General features: G+C 37.7%; 1 protein-coding gene across 1 annotated transcript; it reads left to right on the top strand.

Annotated features, from left to right (window-relative positions):
• The first annotated feature begins 520 nt into the window (after positions 1–520).
• Positions 521–9,032, top strand: LOC131789489 (ectonucleoside triphosphate diphosphohydrolase 5-like). Its single transcript, XM_059106619.2, has 13 exons — positions 521–910; positions 1,408–1,487; positions 1,996–2,139; positions 2,828–2,942; positions 3,896–3,984; positions 4,732–4,811; positions 5,226–5,287; positions 5,382–5,469; positions 5,903–5,982; positions 6,561–6,632; positions 7,592–7,648; positions 8,004–8,110; positions 8,612–9,032. The coding sequence occupies exons 1-13, from the start codon at positions 628–630 to the stop codon at positions 8,687–8,689; spliced, it is 1,335 nt and encodes a 444-aa protein (XP_058962602.2). The 5' UTR covers positions 521–627; the 3' UTR covers positions 8,690–9,032.
• Positions 9,033–15,260: the final 6,228 nt, after the last annotated feature.

Genomic DNA, 15,260 nt, shown 5'->3' with positions numbered 1-15,260 from the left:
TATTTACCACAATGAATTGGATTTTAATTACCTTCGTGATTCTTTTTTTTTTTTTTATTTTGACTGGTGTGAGACAATGAAGTCTGCAAGAAATTGTCTTATTTTTCTATTTTAGGTACAGGCTCATTGTTTGCTTAGCCTTTCGATAGTTTATTAAATTTAATTGTTCTGTACCTGGCATTCAAGACAACGCGGGAGATCCAGCACGCTTCGCTGAGTTTTTATCTGTTTATAAAAAATATTACAGTAAAAAATTTTGAGGTCAAAATGTATTACTCATTCTCAAGAATAGTTGATTATTTGTTAGAAATAACAAGAATTATCTTAGCATAGAACTGAGTGAAGCTTTAAGAAAATGAAGAAAAAAACTAAATGCTCAGATAAGAAATCTCTTAACAAATATTTCTACATATCGCAAAATTTTCTTTCAGTCGAAGGCGACGCCTTCAACGAGGCACATCCAGCGAAGGAAAGGCACGGAATATTATTTTTTCTTTTCGGAGGCTTGGTTACAAATTACTCCTGTGTTACGTTCATCACTCCGTAATCGTAGAATTTCGACACATCACGCATGGATTATGGGATTCGTGTGTAATTTGTTAGATATTTATTATTCTCATCGATTATATGCCTTCTTCAACCACTTCAGTTGCTAAACTTCCTGGTGAAGCAGATATGGTTGCCCCACCTCATAGAATATATAACATACGAGGTTGTCGTGTTGTGACACTAACCTTCTTTGTCTTGTTCACTGCACTGTTATTTTACGTCAGTTTTGCGGACGTTTCTATTCCAAAACTATTATATTTAACGCCTAAACAAAGCTCCTTGGCCGAGGTCCATGGAATTATGTTTGATGCTGGTAGTACGGGGAGTCGAATTCATGTGTTTACCTTTGTTAGAGGAAAAGGTGAGGAGTACTAATCTTAGGGCCGATTAGTTAAACAAAGGTTAAAGTTTAGCTGTTGTCTAACAAAACCGCGCTCAAAACTATCTTGAGTTAAGCTGAATCTTTTATCTGAACAGTCGTTTTGGTAAAATTTCCGCACAGCCCATCCTAAATTATCCATTCAGTTCTTGGATAGAGAAAACAATGACAAAAACAATACATTGCCTTTGGGAAAACAGATTTGTTTTACAATAGTATGAGGCTGTACGGAAATTTTACCGTCGTTTTTTTAACACTGTTCCTGGTTGTGCAATGCATCTGCCAACTTTTCCAAAGTGGTATAAGTTTGATTGCCCTAACCATTTTACTTGAATACTGCAATAAAATATATTGACTACAGTACACTACAGAAAACAGAAAATGCACTGACAACTGGTGACCAATGTCAAGCACTGTGATGTGAAGTCTTTTTGTAAATTCTTTTTTTTTTCTGACTTTATTGATCTATCTTAATCAAGGAGGACAACTGGAGCTTTCTAATGAATTTTTCCACGAAGTAAAGCCTGGTCTTTCTTCATACGCTGACAATCCAAAACAGGTTAGTACAGAAGTTTGCTCTAAAGAGAAAAAAGAATGTCTCTCCCCCCCCCCCCCCCCTCCAACCAAATTGTGAGTTTTGGTTTGGTCCCTATTACTCTCCCTTCTTCTTGAAATTTAATTTATGATCAGGTATTCTTTTAATTATTTACACCCTAAAACCAGTATGCAAGTTCTCTGTACTGTTGGGAGAAGTTAGATACTAATTGAATAATAATTTTGCTTCACACACTTCTGCTCCTTTGGAATTTTCAGTGATCCTCTATGAAAAACTTTTTTTTTTTCCTGTTATTAAACCATTTTACCAAATTTCTCCTACAGTCCATCGAGTCACATTCCATTTCTGAAAGGATACCTTGAAGTTTTTCTTTTGGATTCAAATTTTAAAAAAAGGTCTTTGTCTCCATCTCAGACATCCTTTGGGAGTTCTGAGTGAAACTCCAAGGAACAGCTGTGCCTTGCAACAGTACTGTAACTTGTGTGATTAATTTGATATTTGTTTTAAACAGGGATCCCAGTCAATTGAGAGACTTCTTCAAAAGTCGGAAGATATCATACCAAAACAAAGATGGAAATACACCCCTGTGGCACTAAAAGCTACAGCTGGTTTAAGACTGCTTCCATCAAATTCTTCTAAACAATTACTAGAGGAGGTATATGACTGTATTAATTGAACTCATTATAATTCCTTGTTCAAGATGCAGTAGGCAAATGGCTAGTGCCTTAAGACTCAGTATTTAAAAGAAATGTCACCATTAATCCAGGTGGGCATTCACTGGCGCACAAACTAAAATACAGGAGTCACTCTGTAGGATATGAAGCATGTTTAGCCCTTTACATGTTAAGATTAACATTCATATATTTTCCACAGTTTTCTTTTCACATTTCCTATGGTGCAGGCAAGGGGAATTATCTTGACAATCAGAAGCTTCATAAAATTGGTGATCATTTTCTATATTCTCCTGACCTTTATATATATTTGAATCATGGCTGATATAGTAAGGAGAAATTAGAGGCCAATCACTCTTAGGGTTAAAGGATTAACCCTTATCACAGTCACCCAAGGTCGTACTTGCACTGAGAAATTATTAAATCGTTATGACCTTTACTTGACACTTTTGTTGAAGGTGCGAAGATTGTTAAAGGATTAACCCTTATCACAGTCACCCAGGGTCATACTTGCACTGAGAAATTATTAAATTGTTATATCCTTTACTTGACACTTTTGTTGAAGGTGTGAAGATTGTTAAAGGATTAACCCTTATCACAGTCACCCAAGGTCGTACTTGCACTGAGAAATTATTAAATTGTTATGTCCTTTACTTGACACTTTTGTTGAAGGTGCGAAGATTGTTTCAAGAATCACCATATCATTTTTCTCAAGAGAGTAATGTTGACATTATGGACGGACCTGATGAAGGGCTGTTTGCTTGGATTACAGTTAATTTTTTGTTAGGTACCAAATATCTTTATACTATTGTGTAATAAATTAATGCAGGATTCTCACAGATTTTGGAATTTTTGAAAAAAATATGACTGTATTCTTTGGAAATTGCAAACTAATTTTTAGAGAGACCAGCAGAAAACTGAAAAGATATTCAATGGTGGATTGTTGTCATTCAATCTACAGATACTGTAGCAAAGTATAACACGTACTTGATTAATTTCAAAAAGTTAAATATGACAAATTCCCAACATGGTGAATTTGAAATTTATTTTACGTATTGTTTTGCTCAAAATGCAACTAGTATTCTGAGAATTTAAACCTAAAAGATGAAACCTTAAAAAAGGCTGCATATGGTAGGTCTACACAGCTGTGTAAATTTAAAAATGAAATTCAGGTCAAAACAAATTCAAACTACCAGTAGTTTGATTTTTCAGGTCCTGTGTTGTTAATGCACAGTATATAACCATAATCCCTTAAACAAAGGAAATACAGATCAAACTAGTTTGAAATCATTCTAACACTACAACAGCTATGTATTTCTCTGTGTTTGGTGTGTGTTTGTACCTTATTGCATTTCAGTGTGTTGAAATCTGGGATTAATTTCAGTATTTGAGCAACTGTTTACTTACTTGATCCAACAACTGTCAACTATCAAGAATTTAGGGTTGTTAACCCCTAGACTTCCACAACTGATTTCCATGTAACTTCTCCTTACAATATCCATACATTATTCAACAAACAGGTGATGAGATTATTCAATCTTATCAGTTGGAGGTTGTTATCATGATATAACACTGAATTCTTGTTACTAAATTACAAGGAAATGTGTAACAGCTGGATGGGAGATCAGATCTTGGGAGTTAAAGGTTAATGGGTTAAGGATTAATCTGAAAATTGTGATTGCAGAAATGTGTATTCCTGAGGCTTGTGTGTAAAATATGTTTCTTATTGTTTGTTATTAGGTGGCCTTAAAAGTGATGATTCAAAACTATTTGGAACCTTGGACCTTGGTGGTGGATCAACACAAATCACACTGTGTCCTGTTCATCAGGTTTGAACTGCTTTTCCAATGCCAAAGATCTCATTTATTTCGTTCTTCTCCCCTTCAGCTGCTATGCATTTTTTTATAGAAATTTGTTATGAAAAATTGGTAGATGTATGTTAATTATATCCATTTGTTAGTTAAAACCATACATTTGGTCAGACGTACTAAGTAAAGCTTTTATTTCCTTGTGCTACCTTATGTAATTTTCTTGGTGTACTGATATTGTTGGAGTTATTTTATCAATCATTTCTGAAATTTAGGATTTGCTACAGTGCTAAATCTTTGCATTGTTGTGAATCTAAAGTTTGCATTGTTTTATCACAAAGTGTCAATTGTTTTAAGAGCTAATGTCAACATGCATCAGACAAACAGCGGCAAGTCATCCAAAATTCATTTTCTCACCAACTTTCATATTTTGCAACATAATCCTTTGTTCTATCATCTGAACTTAATCCCCTGTCATTATTGAAGCTGGCAAAGAAATATTTATTTTTTGGTGAATATTTTTGTCCAACATACTTTCTATATGTCGAAAAGTAGCATCAAAACAAAGACAATTTTAGCAATGACCGATATGACAGAATCTACTGAGCTTCTAGCTTTTAAAAGACAAAAGGATGGTTATAAAGTTACTGTAAAAATTACAAATTTGGGCGACTTACCAAAATATTTCAAATTTGTTAGATGGATGCTGACATCCTCTCTTAAATTGATTGCTTCAATTTCCTCATAACATGTCTGTTTTTCTTGAAGGAAACTCTTCAAGAAGCTCCTGTGGGATTTCGAAGATATCTAACAATAGCCAAGAAAAAGTTTCCTTTGTACACTCACAGGTACATGGAGCTACAAGGGCCGGAGAAAATGAGACAGAGGGGAGGGAGGTGGAGAAAATCAGAGGGAGGGATGGGATAGAGAGGCTGTTTACTGGTCTGGGTCTTGTGATGTGTTAAATCCTTGCAACCTTTTCACTCCACAAATCTAACTATTAATTCTTTACATTGTCTACCTTACATTCCTTATGATTTTAGCTCAAAGTACCTGTTGTAAAATAAAATTATATCCCTTTATTGCTATTTTCTTTTCTTTTCATCATCTTACTGCTTGAAAATGTATTGATATTGTGTAAGGAGAAATTACTTGTCTGTCACCCCTGGGAGTGAAAGGGTTAAGTTATTGTAATTATCGAAAATCATAACATGAAAGACAAAGCAAATCCTCAGGCTTTTTTTCTTTCTTTCAACTTTTAGTTATCTAGGTCTTGGGCTTATGGCAGCAAGAACAGCCATATTAGAGTCAGGAACAGCTGGGAGTAAGGATGTTGCTTTGCTTCACTTGTTACTCTGAAGAGTTTGTCTCAGTAAAAATGGACCTTCCTGAGTATTTCTCTCTTCTACATTGATTAGATGGTGTAGATGTCAAACTCAGTCCGTGTATACATTACAACTTTAGAGGAAGCTGGAAATTTGGCGTTCACAAAAGTATTGAAATTAGGTTAGTAATGAAACCTTCTTTTATCACAATTCCAATTGTAGCATACATATATGAACTTACAATGTATTTTGTTAACAAGTTTTTCAAAGCACCAGACTACATATTAATTGGAAAAAATTTGCTGGGCTTGAATTGTTTCAAGGATCTATATTTTTCCTTGTTTGACGCTAGTGACAAACTGGAAGCATCTCTCTATAAAAACAACCCCATATACCCTAACATCAGTATGCATATTCTCCCTACTGTTCTCTATACATTTCCAAAGGTGCTGACAAGGAGAATTTGTTTAACAACAAAGAGCTACTTTAGTTAGTGGTCCTTTATTCATGTGAACTTATTGTGTGATTCAGGGGTGATATTGTAAGGAAGAATTAGATGCCAGTCACTCTCAGGGGTCAAGTGGTTAACTTTGTTACTTGTTATCATGTTCTAGTGGTGACAGTAGATATGGATATTCTGGATGTTTGGAGGATGCCAAGAAAGTTCTGGCTAAATTCCAAGTTCATAAACCAGGTATGACATTTTCAACATAAACTTGTTCCAAGGAAAACAAGATATGTTCACTGTACAGTCTTCATCCTACAATTTGCGCGGAAACAATATCCTGGCTCTTCCCAACCCAAAAACAACAACTTACGGTCTGCACTCTTTTTCATACTTAGCTAGCAAAATATGGAACTCTCTCCTAGACACTTAAAAAACATTAAATTTTCTAGAATTCAAGCAGGAGATCCTCAGATATGAAGCTTTTCCATGGTAGATCTACAAGTTTTATTTCCCTTTGCATACATAATGTTGTATATAGTTTGTAAATAATATTGGAATTGTAATATAGCATATTTTTATATTTACTGGCAATGAAAAACCTTTAAGATTTTAATGTGTAGAGGATGACAAATAGTAGGACTTATAAGGACTTAGGTCCAACAATGTCCAATGATGTCCAATGATGTCCTATCTCAACCCTATAGCATCTAAGTTGCACATTGATGAAGGCCGATTCTTACAACCTGTTTTGAGTTTTACATGCTGTATGTAATGTGTTTTTCTGATCTGGGGATCGTTTTTCACTTTTATTTCTTTCTTTCCAGTTGGAATTGACTCAATACAGATGTATGCCTTTTCATACTACTATGACAGAGCAGTGGATTTGGGGCTAATTAGTAAGTGAAATTAAAAGCAATGGAACCCGCTCTAACAACTTACTATCGGTAGTCATATTTTGTTGCTATTGATTTTGAACAAGGTCTCAATTTTTTTTTACTGTGCACAACATGTTTCTATTCAAGTGTATCAAATCTTTGTCAGAAATACAGTAACTACACTTTTTGTGCTATTTCAATTTATAACAACCTACCATGAAATCTTGAATAATTTAGCAGGATTACATACATGAATAAATCATGCGTATAGGAAAGAAAAAAGCAAAAACCATGATATGAACATAGATGTTAGCAATGCTTAACCCTTTAACTCCCAAGATTTCATTGGTAATTCTCCCTACTGTCTGTCATACAATTCTTGTGATGTTAGTTTGGAGAATTTGGAATTGGATCAACCAATAATCCCCTAATTGATATTTCTCTTTATTCTCATAACTTGGCTGCTTGATATTGTACTGATAGTGTAAGGAGAAATTCTGTCTTGGTCATTAGTGGGACTTAAAGGGTTAAAGTGTTAGTGTTAGTTTGACATGGTGAACTTGTCTCTTTGTTGAAGTGGATAACTTCCTCGAGTTAAAGCTGGGATTTTGCAGAAGCAGATTTGTCTGTTGTCTTTTTACAAGCAGCTCGGGAATATGCAATGGCTTAAGGGTTACTGGACTGGATTTGTGGCCAGGTTATTGTGTTGTGTTCTTAGGCAAGGCGCTAAACTCTCACCAGGCCTCTCTCCACCCGGGAGTATAAATGCGTACCGGTAAACTGTTTGGAAAACCTGGCTGGGTAGGGTGGGGGAGGAGCTAGTTATACAGTGGACTTATCCCCACCCAGCGAAAGGGGCAGTGTGCCTTTCATGCCATGGGAACCATGTCAAACTCCAGCAACGGTAGACTACTCAATTGACTTACAACCAAGCTCACTACAAGTCTCCATTTTTTTCTTATGCCTCATTTTGATTGTAGACTTAGAGAAGGGTGGAACGATCACTGTTGGTCAATTTAAAGAGGGTGCCGAACAAGGTATTTCTCTCTTAATCAAAACTATAACACAACTATCGAACGTGAGTGGTTATCACCAGCCCGATTTGAGCACTTATAGGACGGTGTACGAGTCATGCTCGTCCAATTCTGTCTGTGATCATACTCGTAATTAACAAATCCGACTCCACTCGGTGCTATTACCATTATTAATACTTCGGCAACATGGTATAATGTAAATAGTTCGTGCTGGGACCGAGTGTAGTCTGGCCCTTTGTCAGATTCTTCATTTACACTCAACAGTACTTACATGCGTTACAGTAACCACACTCAAATACTTTTTTTAATTAATTTCTCATGCGAACGATGGTCAGCGTTTGTGGGTTTTGTTTGGCAGCTTGTTCCAATGAATCAAAGACGTCGCCATACCTCTGCTTGGATTCCACTTACATAGTAGCTCTTTTAATGGAAGGATTTGGTTTCACAGAAGAAAAAAATCTTACTGTAAGTTCTACTTTTCGTTGTTGTTTTTGTTGTTGTTATTGTCTTTAATTGATTAGAAGGCATGGTGTCCGTTTCAAAGAGCAAATTTTTTCTTACTTGGGGTGATTAGTGATAAATGAATCCTTTCAGTCAAACTGTAATTTGATGCAGGCTTCAATGGGGCGTGGACCTCTCTACATGTACTTTCCCTCCCCTCCCTCACTTAGGCGTCCCTAGTACCATTACAAACTGAGATACGAAGCCACATGACGAGAGCCAGGAAAATTATAATTTGTTCTTTGTTCCCCGATGAAAAAGAATGTGACCCCAGTCAATACTTGAATATACATCTCGCAGTCATTTTTTCGTTTTCGAATTTCTGATGTAGCAAAAGTCGCTTTTAAAAAGGTATCAACAACTTAATAGAGTATTCAATGAAATTTACTCCTTTAAACCTTGCTTTCTTGAGCGCGTTTTGTACTTGATCTATTTCTAATGCGCGCGTTTCTTGTCTTTTGATAGCTTAAAAAGAAAATCGATGGTGTTGAAGTAAGCTGGGCCCTAGGTGCTACTCTTGATCTTTTTGACAAAATGACGTAACGTCAAGTCGAGTCAGGAAACTTTTCCTCATCGAGTGGTTGAGCCGAGTTCGTCTTGCTGTTCCGCAAATAATAGTTGCTTTCAATTGAATTGAACGATATTTAATGGTAAAGAACAGCCACAAGGTGTATTTGTATTTCAAATGTTACCAATGGGGACTTAATCGTTCAGGCAAGGAATTGTTTGCACAATAGGAATAACGAACACTTCAAATCCACTGTCGCAATTTCGTCATCGTTTTAAAAACTTATTTACAATTTAACATGGGTAACTGCCAGTGTGCACGTCGTATTCAAGCATACTCAATAAAGGGGTTAGTTTCTAAACAAACTGTGGTGCTACGTCAGTGGGGTAGTTGTTTTATCAACTGAGTTCATAATGTAAATTAGCCACCGTGAAGAGTTTCAAAGCGAACGCTTGAAACGTCAGCTTTGAAACCCTGATGCGTGTGAGCTATATCATCTGCATGGACAGGGGTAGAAAGAGTTTGGTGGATACCCTATATACGGTCGTCATTACGAGATATGTGAAAACGTATCTGCTTGGCGAGAAGATCGGGTTAACTTCATACATGCACGTGCTCTAGAAGTTAAACTCGCACTATTTTCCATTATTTCTGGACAGAGGTCTACAGAGTTAAGGTGATACTTTTGTACGCTTGTTGAGAAAACGAGGCGAACCTCACACACGTGCTCAAATGGTAGAACTCGCCTTAGGGTTCGCTTTATTCTGGTCAGCGGTTTACAGTCAAGTAGATAATTCATATACGGTCGTCGAGAAAACCGAGATTTCCATGTTCGTTCACATTTTGTCAAACTGGGCGTACTTTCATCTCTATTTTGGAAAGAGTTTCATTGGATCCTTTCCAAGAATCCCACCGAATGCCGTTTTTGTATTTTCCTGTTAAGCAAGCCTTTCGCTGACAGTCATTGAACCACCATCCACCTTTGGTGTCCTGTGCACAGTTTGTGCTGGTATTCTGCATATTATTTTTGTCAAAAGTCGAGAACTTCGTACCATTCTGGAATGAAAGAGAGTCACCTGCACCGCCACCTAAAATGCAGCGACAAAACATCAGTAACCCTTCTAGATTAATGATTTAATATCGCGGCTGAAGTGCCGTGAATTTAGCGGTAATAAAGATAAATCTGCGTAGATTAATCGTTGACGGAAGTGTAGAAGAAGGAAAAGATTGGTAAATACTATCCGTTCATTTTTGAAACTGTATCATCAAGATGATTCGGCAAAGCATCTCGCCCACCCTGAGAGCCATATCGGATTGCAGGATACGTTGCCTTGCCCCCTTGGAGAAAGAGTAATCAAGCTCTTCTGCCCCATCGTCGGGGAAGAGCGAGCTACAGAAGAGGCCTGGAGACGAAACCGTTCGTTAGGTAATGAGTAACGATGCGAGATTCTAAGGGAACGATCGTAATTTATCCCGGAGAGGGTGAGAGGGGGGTCTATGGATTGTAGATGTTTCACGACAAAATTACCTGATCCTCCACGAGGCTCTGGAGTTTTCTTTTGACCCCCCCCCTCTCCCCTCCCCCCCCCTCCCTCATCCCCTATCAATTGGCAATCAATTTCCTATAGTTCCCCTTTTTTTATACTCCTTTGGTGATGTCTAATTACCTCTCCGCACTGCCTGGAAACCCAGGGATCCCCCCTAAATCTTTCGAATCTCCCCCCCGTCCAGTCGGTAAATATTGACTGGTCCGTAAGGATATTTTTTTCCCGTCAAATGAGACCTCCACTTACCCACAAACGATCCCACTGTTAGCGTGTACATAGTTTGCCAGTCTCCCAATTCACAATTCGTGTATTCAGCGTAGTCCTTGCTGCCGTCAGAGGTTTCCATGTCTAACCTTATGGAGAACTTACTGTCAGCATGAATTTTCTCCATAGATCTTAAACCCAGCCAAAATTCGCCGGAGGTATCTCCAAATCCTTCCTCATAAGAATCCCAGTCTCTGTTGAAGCCGATGTATCCGTCAAAGCGACGCATCCAAAGGGTCCAACCACCGCCAGCAGTTTCTTGGTCACAGTAAACTCGAAAACGATCATTTGTTTGCCAAGTCTTCCAATTTATCAACAGACGGTAGCTTCCGCTTTCTGTGTAGTTCTTTTTCAGCCAATTTTTACAATGTCGCTGAGCTTAAGGGACAATTGAAAAAACACACGTTACAACTAATACTTTATGAAAACGAAAAATCAGTACTCAGGGGCTGGTGACTTCTGCGTATAACCTGGGCTGACACAAGCTCACCTCGTACCCAAGTTTGCGTGGTATTAATTTCGATCATTTGCTTTATATGAGCCGACCTGAGCTGCTAGCGATTGGTTGACAGAAAAATCCAAGGCTCATGTTGTAAGCTTACCAGGTTTAGCCGTGATGACCTTTAACGAACTTCCGTCGGTTTCTGTCGTCTGCCCTGTTGAAAGGTTCAGTTTCTGCTGTAGCATGAGACTTAAATCCGGTATCATGAGTGTGTAGTTGTAAATGTCGTACAATAGTTCTGACTGGTTTATAAGACTCCTAATTAACATTTCGTTAATGGTTGCTGCAGAAGCAAAAGGGGAGAAAGAAAAGAATAAGATAAATTTGCATCCCTGTGACTCGCACATGTTTGGTGGGTACCCTGTGGAGACTCTCGAACAGCAGTCAATGTATCTGCAAACGTACCTTGACATTGGACAGCAATCGATGACTGAAGTGCAAGTGCAGTGCTGGCGGAACTCACTGCCGAAACTGAAGGAAACATGTAACTCCAGGAATTAGTAACTAGAGCGCTGGAAGTCGTAATACGAGCTGTTGGAGTCGAGACAGAGAATACTGAAGACTGGGACGAGTGTGAGGGCGTGGGCGAAAGTGAACTCTGTTGAACTTCATCGCAAGTTGGATCTGAAAAAATAAAAATAATGGAATAACACTCAACAAACAGTGACATATTTTTCATCATAAATATGGCACGAGAAATGAGAAGGCTTCCAATGAGAGGACATTTTAGGGTTAATTTTTGGCAAAGACAATGATAGATTTGATTAAATAAAAAAAACATGTTAGATTTATCGAAAGGAGAGTTCCGAACTGATTTATCACGAGACAGAGCTATCCGCACGCCTGCGGCGAACGAGAACATGCTTATCCATAGTTTTTTATTTTTCCGCAGTTTAATGTTTCAGAACCATGTTTAACTTCATCCAACAACATGTTTTTCTGGGGCCCTATCCAATCTAATGTTGACTAATCTTTGATCTTTTAACCTGAATTACGCAGTCTTGACTACTGCGCAGGCACAATAAATTAGAACAGTTTTCAAGTACCTAAACTTCCATTACAGACGTAGATTGACATCTTCATGTTAGACGACAGGCAGTGTCCCCCTTCGTGATTAGCCAGTGAGTGGTTGGTACCGTCGGACGTACCTAAAACGTATTAAAGTCGATTTTATTTGAAATGATGATTCTCCAGCTGGAAAAACGATATAAACATCAGACAGCCCGGATATAACACGAACTTAAAGGTTAAGGAACTGTGAACAACTCTATTTGTCTCTGCTGGTCTCTTTCTACGCACTCGAGCCCGCGTGGAGAGGCACCGTGCGAGTGTTGAGTGTCTTATCGAAGGACACAACACAACATAGTTACCCGGTCAGGACACGAGCGCGAACCATTAGCTCCTTAATATTGCGCGACAACCGTAGTACAAACTAAAATTTACAAAACTATCGTAAATCCAACATCTTGATTTAGATTTGTGAGATAGTGAAGGACGATACAGTAAGAGTTAACTTTCCAGCACAAACGTGAAACACATTGATCCGAACAGAGCTACAACGCACGTCTTTCCATCCAGTGTCTAACTTGCGCACTGTCTCGGCAGTCTGGTCTGATCTCTCACAAAAGGGTCTTACAAAGGGAAATTGCATAACATTTCTTAAATACTTCGTTATCCAGCTCTTTCAATGAAGACAAGTGGTCGACTGCCTTACCTATAAAGTAGTAACTATTGCCGGGCTCATATGCAATGCTGCCTGGCACGGTGTAAGCTCTAAACACCATCTCATAATACTTCAACTGCAAAGGGTTATTACAGCTCATCAGTAATCTCTTCTCGTTAGAAAAGCTTTGATCACTTGCGTTTATTTTACAAATGTCAAACTCTTGTTTAGTCACTATCCATAGGTTTGAGTACATTTGCTCCAGTGGTATGCTAGATTCCGTTTCTTGTAATACACTCGCTGGATTTGGGCAGACGATTTTCATTTTAGAATGGGCAGGAACTTTCATCGTCAAGTTTTTCTGAAAGCTAAAAAATATGGTTAACGCAATGCTGTAAATATCTCTCTCCATTTCGTGGTACAAAAGCGGTTGCATGTGGGCTCACTCCATTAAGAGAAAAATTAACTTCGTATAGTTATCTTTCTAGGCGTAATCCTTTGCGCTCATCGATCGAAAATATAGCGTAAAGATATCTCAGACTACTTACTTGCAAAAAACCTCAAAAGGATTACGCAAGCAAAGAGAGATTGCTCGCATTCTATCAGAAACTGTAGATTCGTGAAGTATTGATACGCCTAAAATTCGCAAATGCAGTTTTATTTCAGTTTCAAAGATTTATGAAAAACTTTGTACTGAGTAACTAATATTTGATTTCAATGTGTGAAGCGCTTTTGACTTAGCGTTGGTCTAGGAAAATGACTGTAAAAAATAGAATGATCATAGCTAATCCGTTTTCTATGGTAATTTTTGTTTTTTATCGTGTGTGCTTTTTTGATCACTGAAAACTGGTATTGAAGTAAAAACTAACTGACTGGACTTAAACAAGCTAAAAACAAACAGACAAACAACAACAGATAAACAAAAAGAACATCCCAGAACAAGTATTGATCATGCAGCAGCGATTTCAAATTAATAGAGCAGGCAGTGTTTCTTTGTATTGTCACCTCCAGCCGAGTTTTTGAGCCGGACCAACTCAGCGCTATACTTCTTTTGTGTCTTGTCGCCAGTCTGACCACTGCTTTTGTGCCTTAAACCCTTGCAATGCCAACCTTAAGATATTGCAAAACATTTTATACTCTTCTCGTATCCGTAATAATGGCCAGCCATGACGCTCTATGGAACCAGTCTTAGCCTTTTGTAGCCTCAAAAGTTCTTTTACACTGACATGACTGTCATTACTGGCTGTGCCCAACCAATTTCCTTCGCCATAAAGCATTTAGTAAAGTTCTATAGCAGCCACATAAGTTCAGGCGTTTTTGTTTATTTAAAGGCAATCTTCTTCCATTAAACCTGTTCTATTTTACTTTATTTCATTAGTTTTTTTCAAGTTTGCCGGCCCGTTTCTGTTATCCGCAATATTCATTTCCAAGAAAAGAAACTCCAACGGCAAACGTTTGACAAACGTTTTCATGTCTGAATTGCTCCAAAAAGGCAACTTTTGTCGCACATACCCAAAATGGAGTAATTTTTGAGCCCCTTTCTCTCAGCTACTTCACACTTTTCATTATAGCAGGATCTTTGTCACAAATGGGTCGTTACTCAAGTGTCAAGAACAAGTACACCAAAACGTTTTACACAAAGTGACCCCTTAGTATCGATGCAAAAAGGGAAAAAAAAAGGTCAACTTTTATCGGATGCAAAATAACACATCAGGTATGTTCTCTTGTAGGATAAGAGTTTGTCTTCGATACCGAATATTTTTCGTTTTTCATACATGTATCAATAGGGAATTATTTGATTTGAATGTTATCATACTTGTACGATAAAACAGCTGCATAATCTTATCCTTTCAGGGAACTGAGAAGAAAATTCCGCTCTCCATCATTAATGCCACTTTTCAATTGTTACACACGTTACTTCAGTATAACACTGAGTCGTTTTAGAAGGCAATGTGATGAATCAAAGTGTTTGTGTTTTATATTACAGTTACCTCGACTGATTGTGCATGTTCGTCAATTTTAGCAATATTCTAGTCATAAATGAGACAGTACAGTATTGAATCAAGATTAAATTCAGTCAATAATCGCTTAAACAAACTTATCGACGGAGAACATCAAGTTCCTTACAATATTTAACGACCGACTCTAGGTGTTTACAAACAAAATACTTACATTGGATTGCGAGGATCCCAGTAGATCGATGGTAGGAGAGTGGAATAACATAAACCTACACATAACACCAACAACAATCGAAGGGTAAGGTTGCAAGAAATCATTTTCTCTACGTAAACTAACTTTAATTAGTTGCGCTTACGAATCAAGGTCATTAAAGAACAAACTGTTGTACAAAAATACTTTAATAAAATATTGAGACAATGGCGCCTCCAGTTCGGCAGCTTTTGTCACGTTATTAGGCAGTCTAATTTCTTTTATCAATTCGTCTCATGGGAAATAAATTCAAATTCCATTCCCGAAAATAAGCATGGATAGAACACTTTTCGCCACATTTCCAACTTCTCCAACTGCATGTTCCGTTAAATACTTTTTCACTCGATAGAGGGAATCTAAAACGACAGTTGACTCAAACTTCTGTCAAGTAAACGAAGTTATAATTATCTTGCGCTGGTCAA

The sequence above is a fragment of the Pocillopora verrucosa genome, chromosome 13, assembly GCF_036669915.1.
Source record: "Pocillopora verrucosa isolate sample1 chromosome 13, ASM3666991v2, whole genome shotgun sequence".
NCBI lineage: Eukaryota > Metazoa > Cnidaria > Anthozoa > Scleractinia > Pocilloporidae > Pocillopora > Pocillopora verrucosa.
The sequence above is the reverse complement of the archived record's forward strand: the minus strand, read 5'-3'. Positions and strand labels throughout refer to the sequence as shown.

Bases quoted from the DNA above. Each gene is read 5' to 3' on its own strand.
- LOC131789489 (XM_059106619.2), top strand. From the start codon at position 628: ATGCCTTCTTCAACCACTTCAGTTGCTAAACTTCCTGGTGAAGCAGAT. The intron at 2,140-2,827 runs GTATATGACTGT...CTTTTGTTGAAG, and splicing joins CTAAACAATTACTAGAGGAG to GTGCGAAGATTGTTTCAAGA. The intron at 5,470-5,902 runs GTTAGTAATGAA...ATCATGTTCTAG, and splicing joins CACAAAAGTATTGAAATTAG to TGGTGACAGTAGATATGGAT.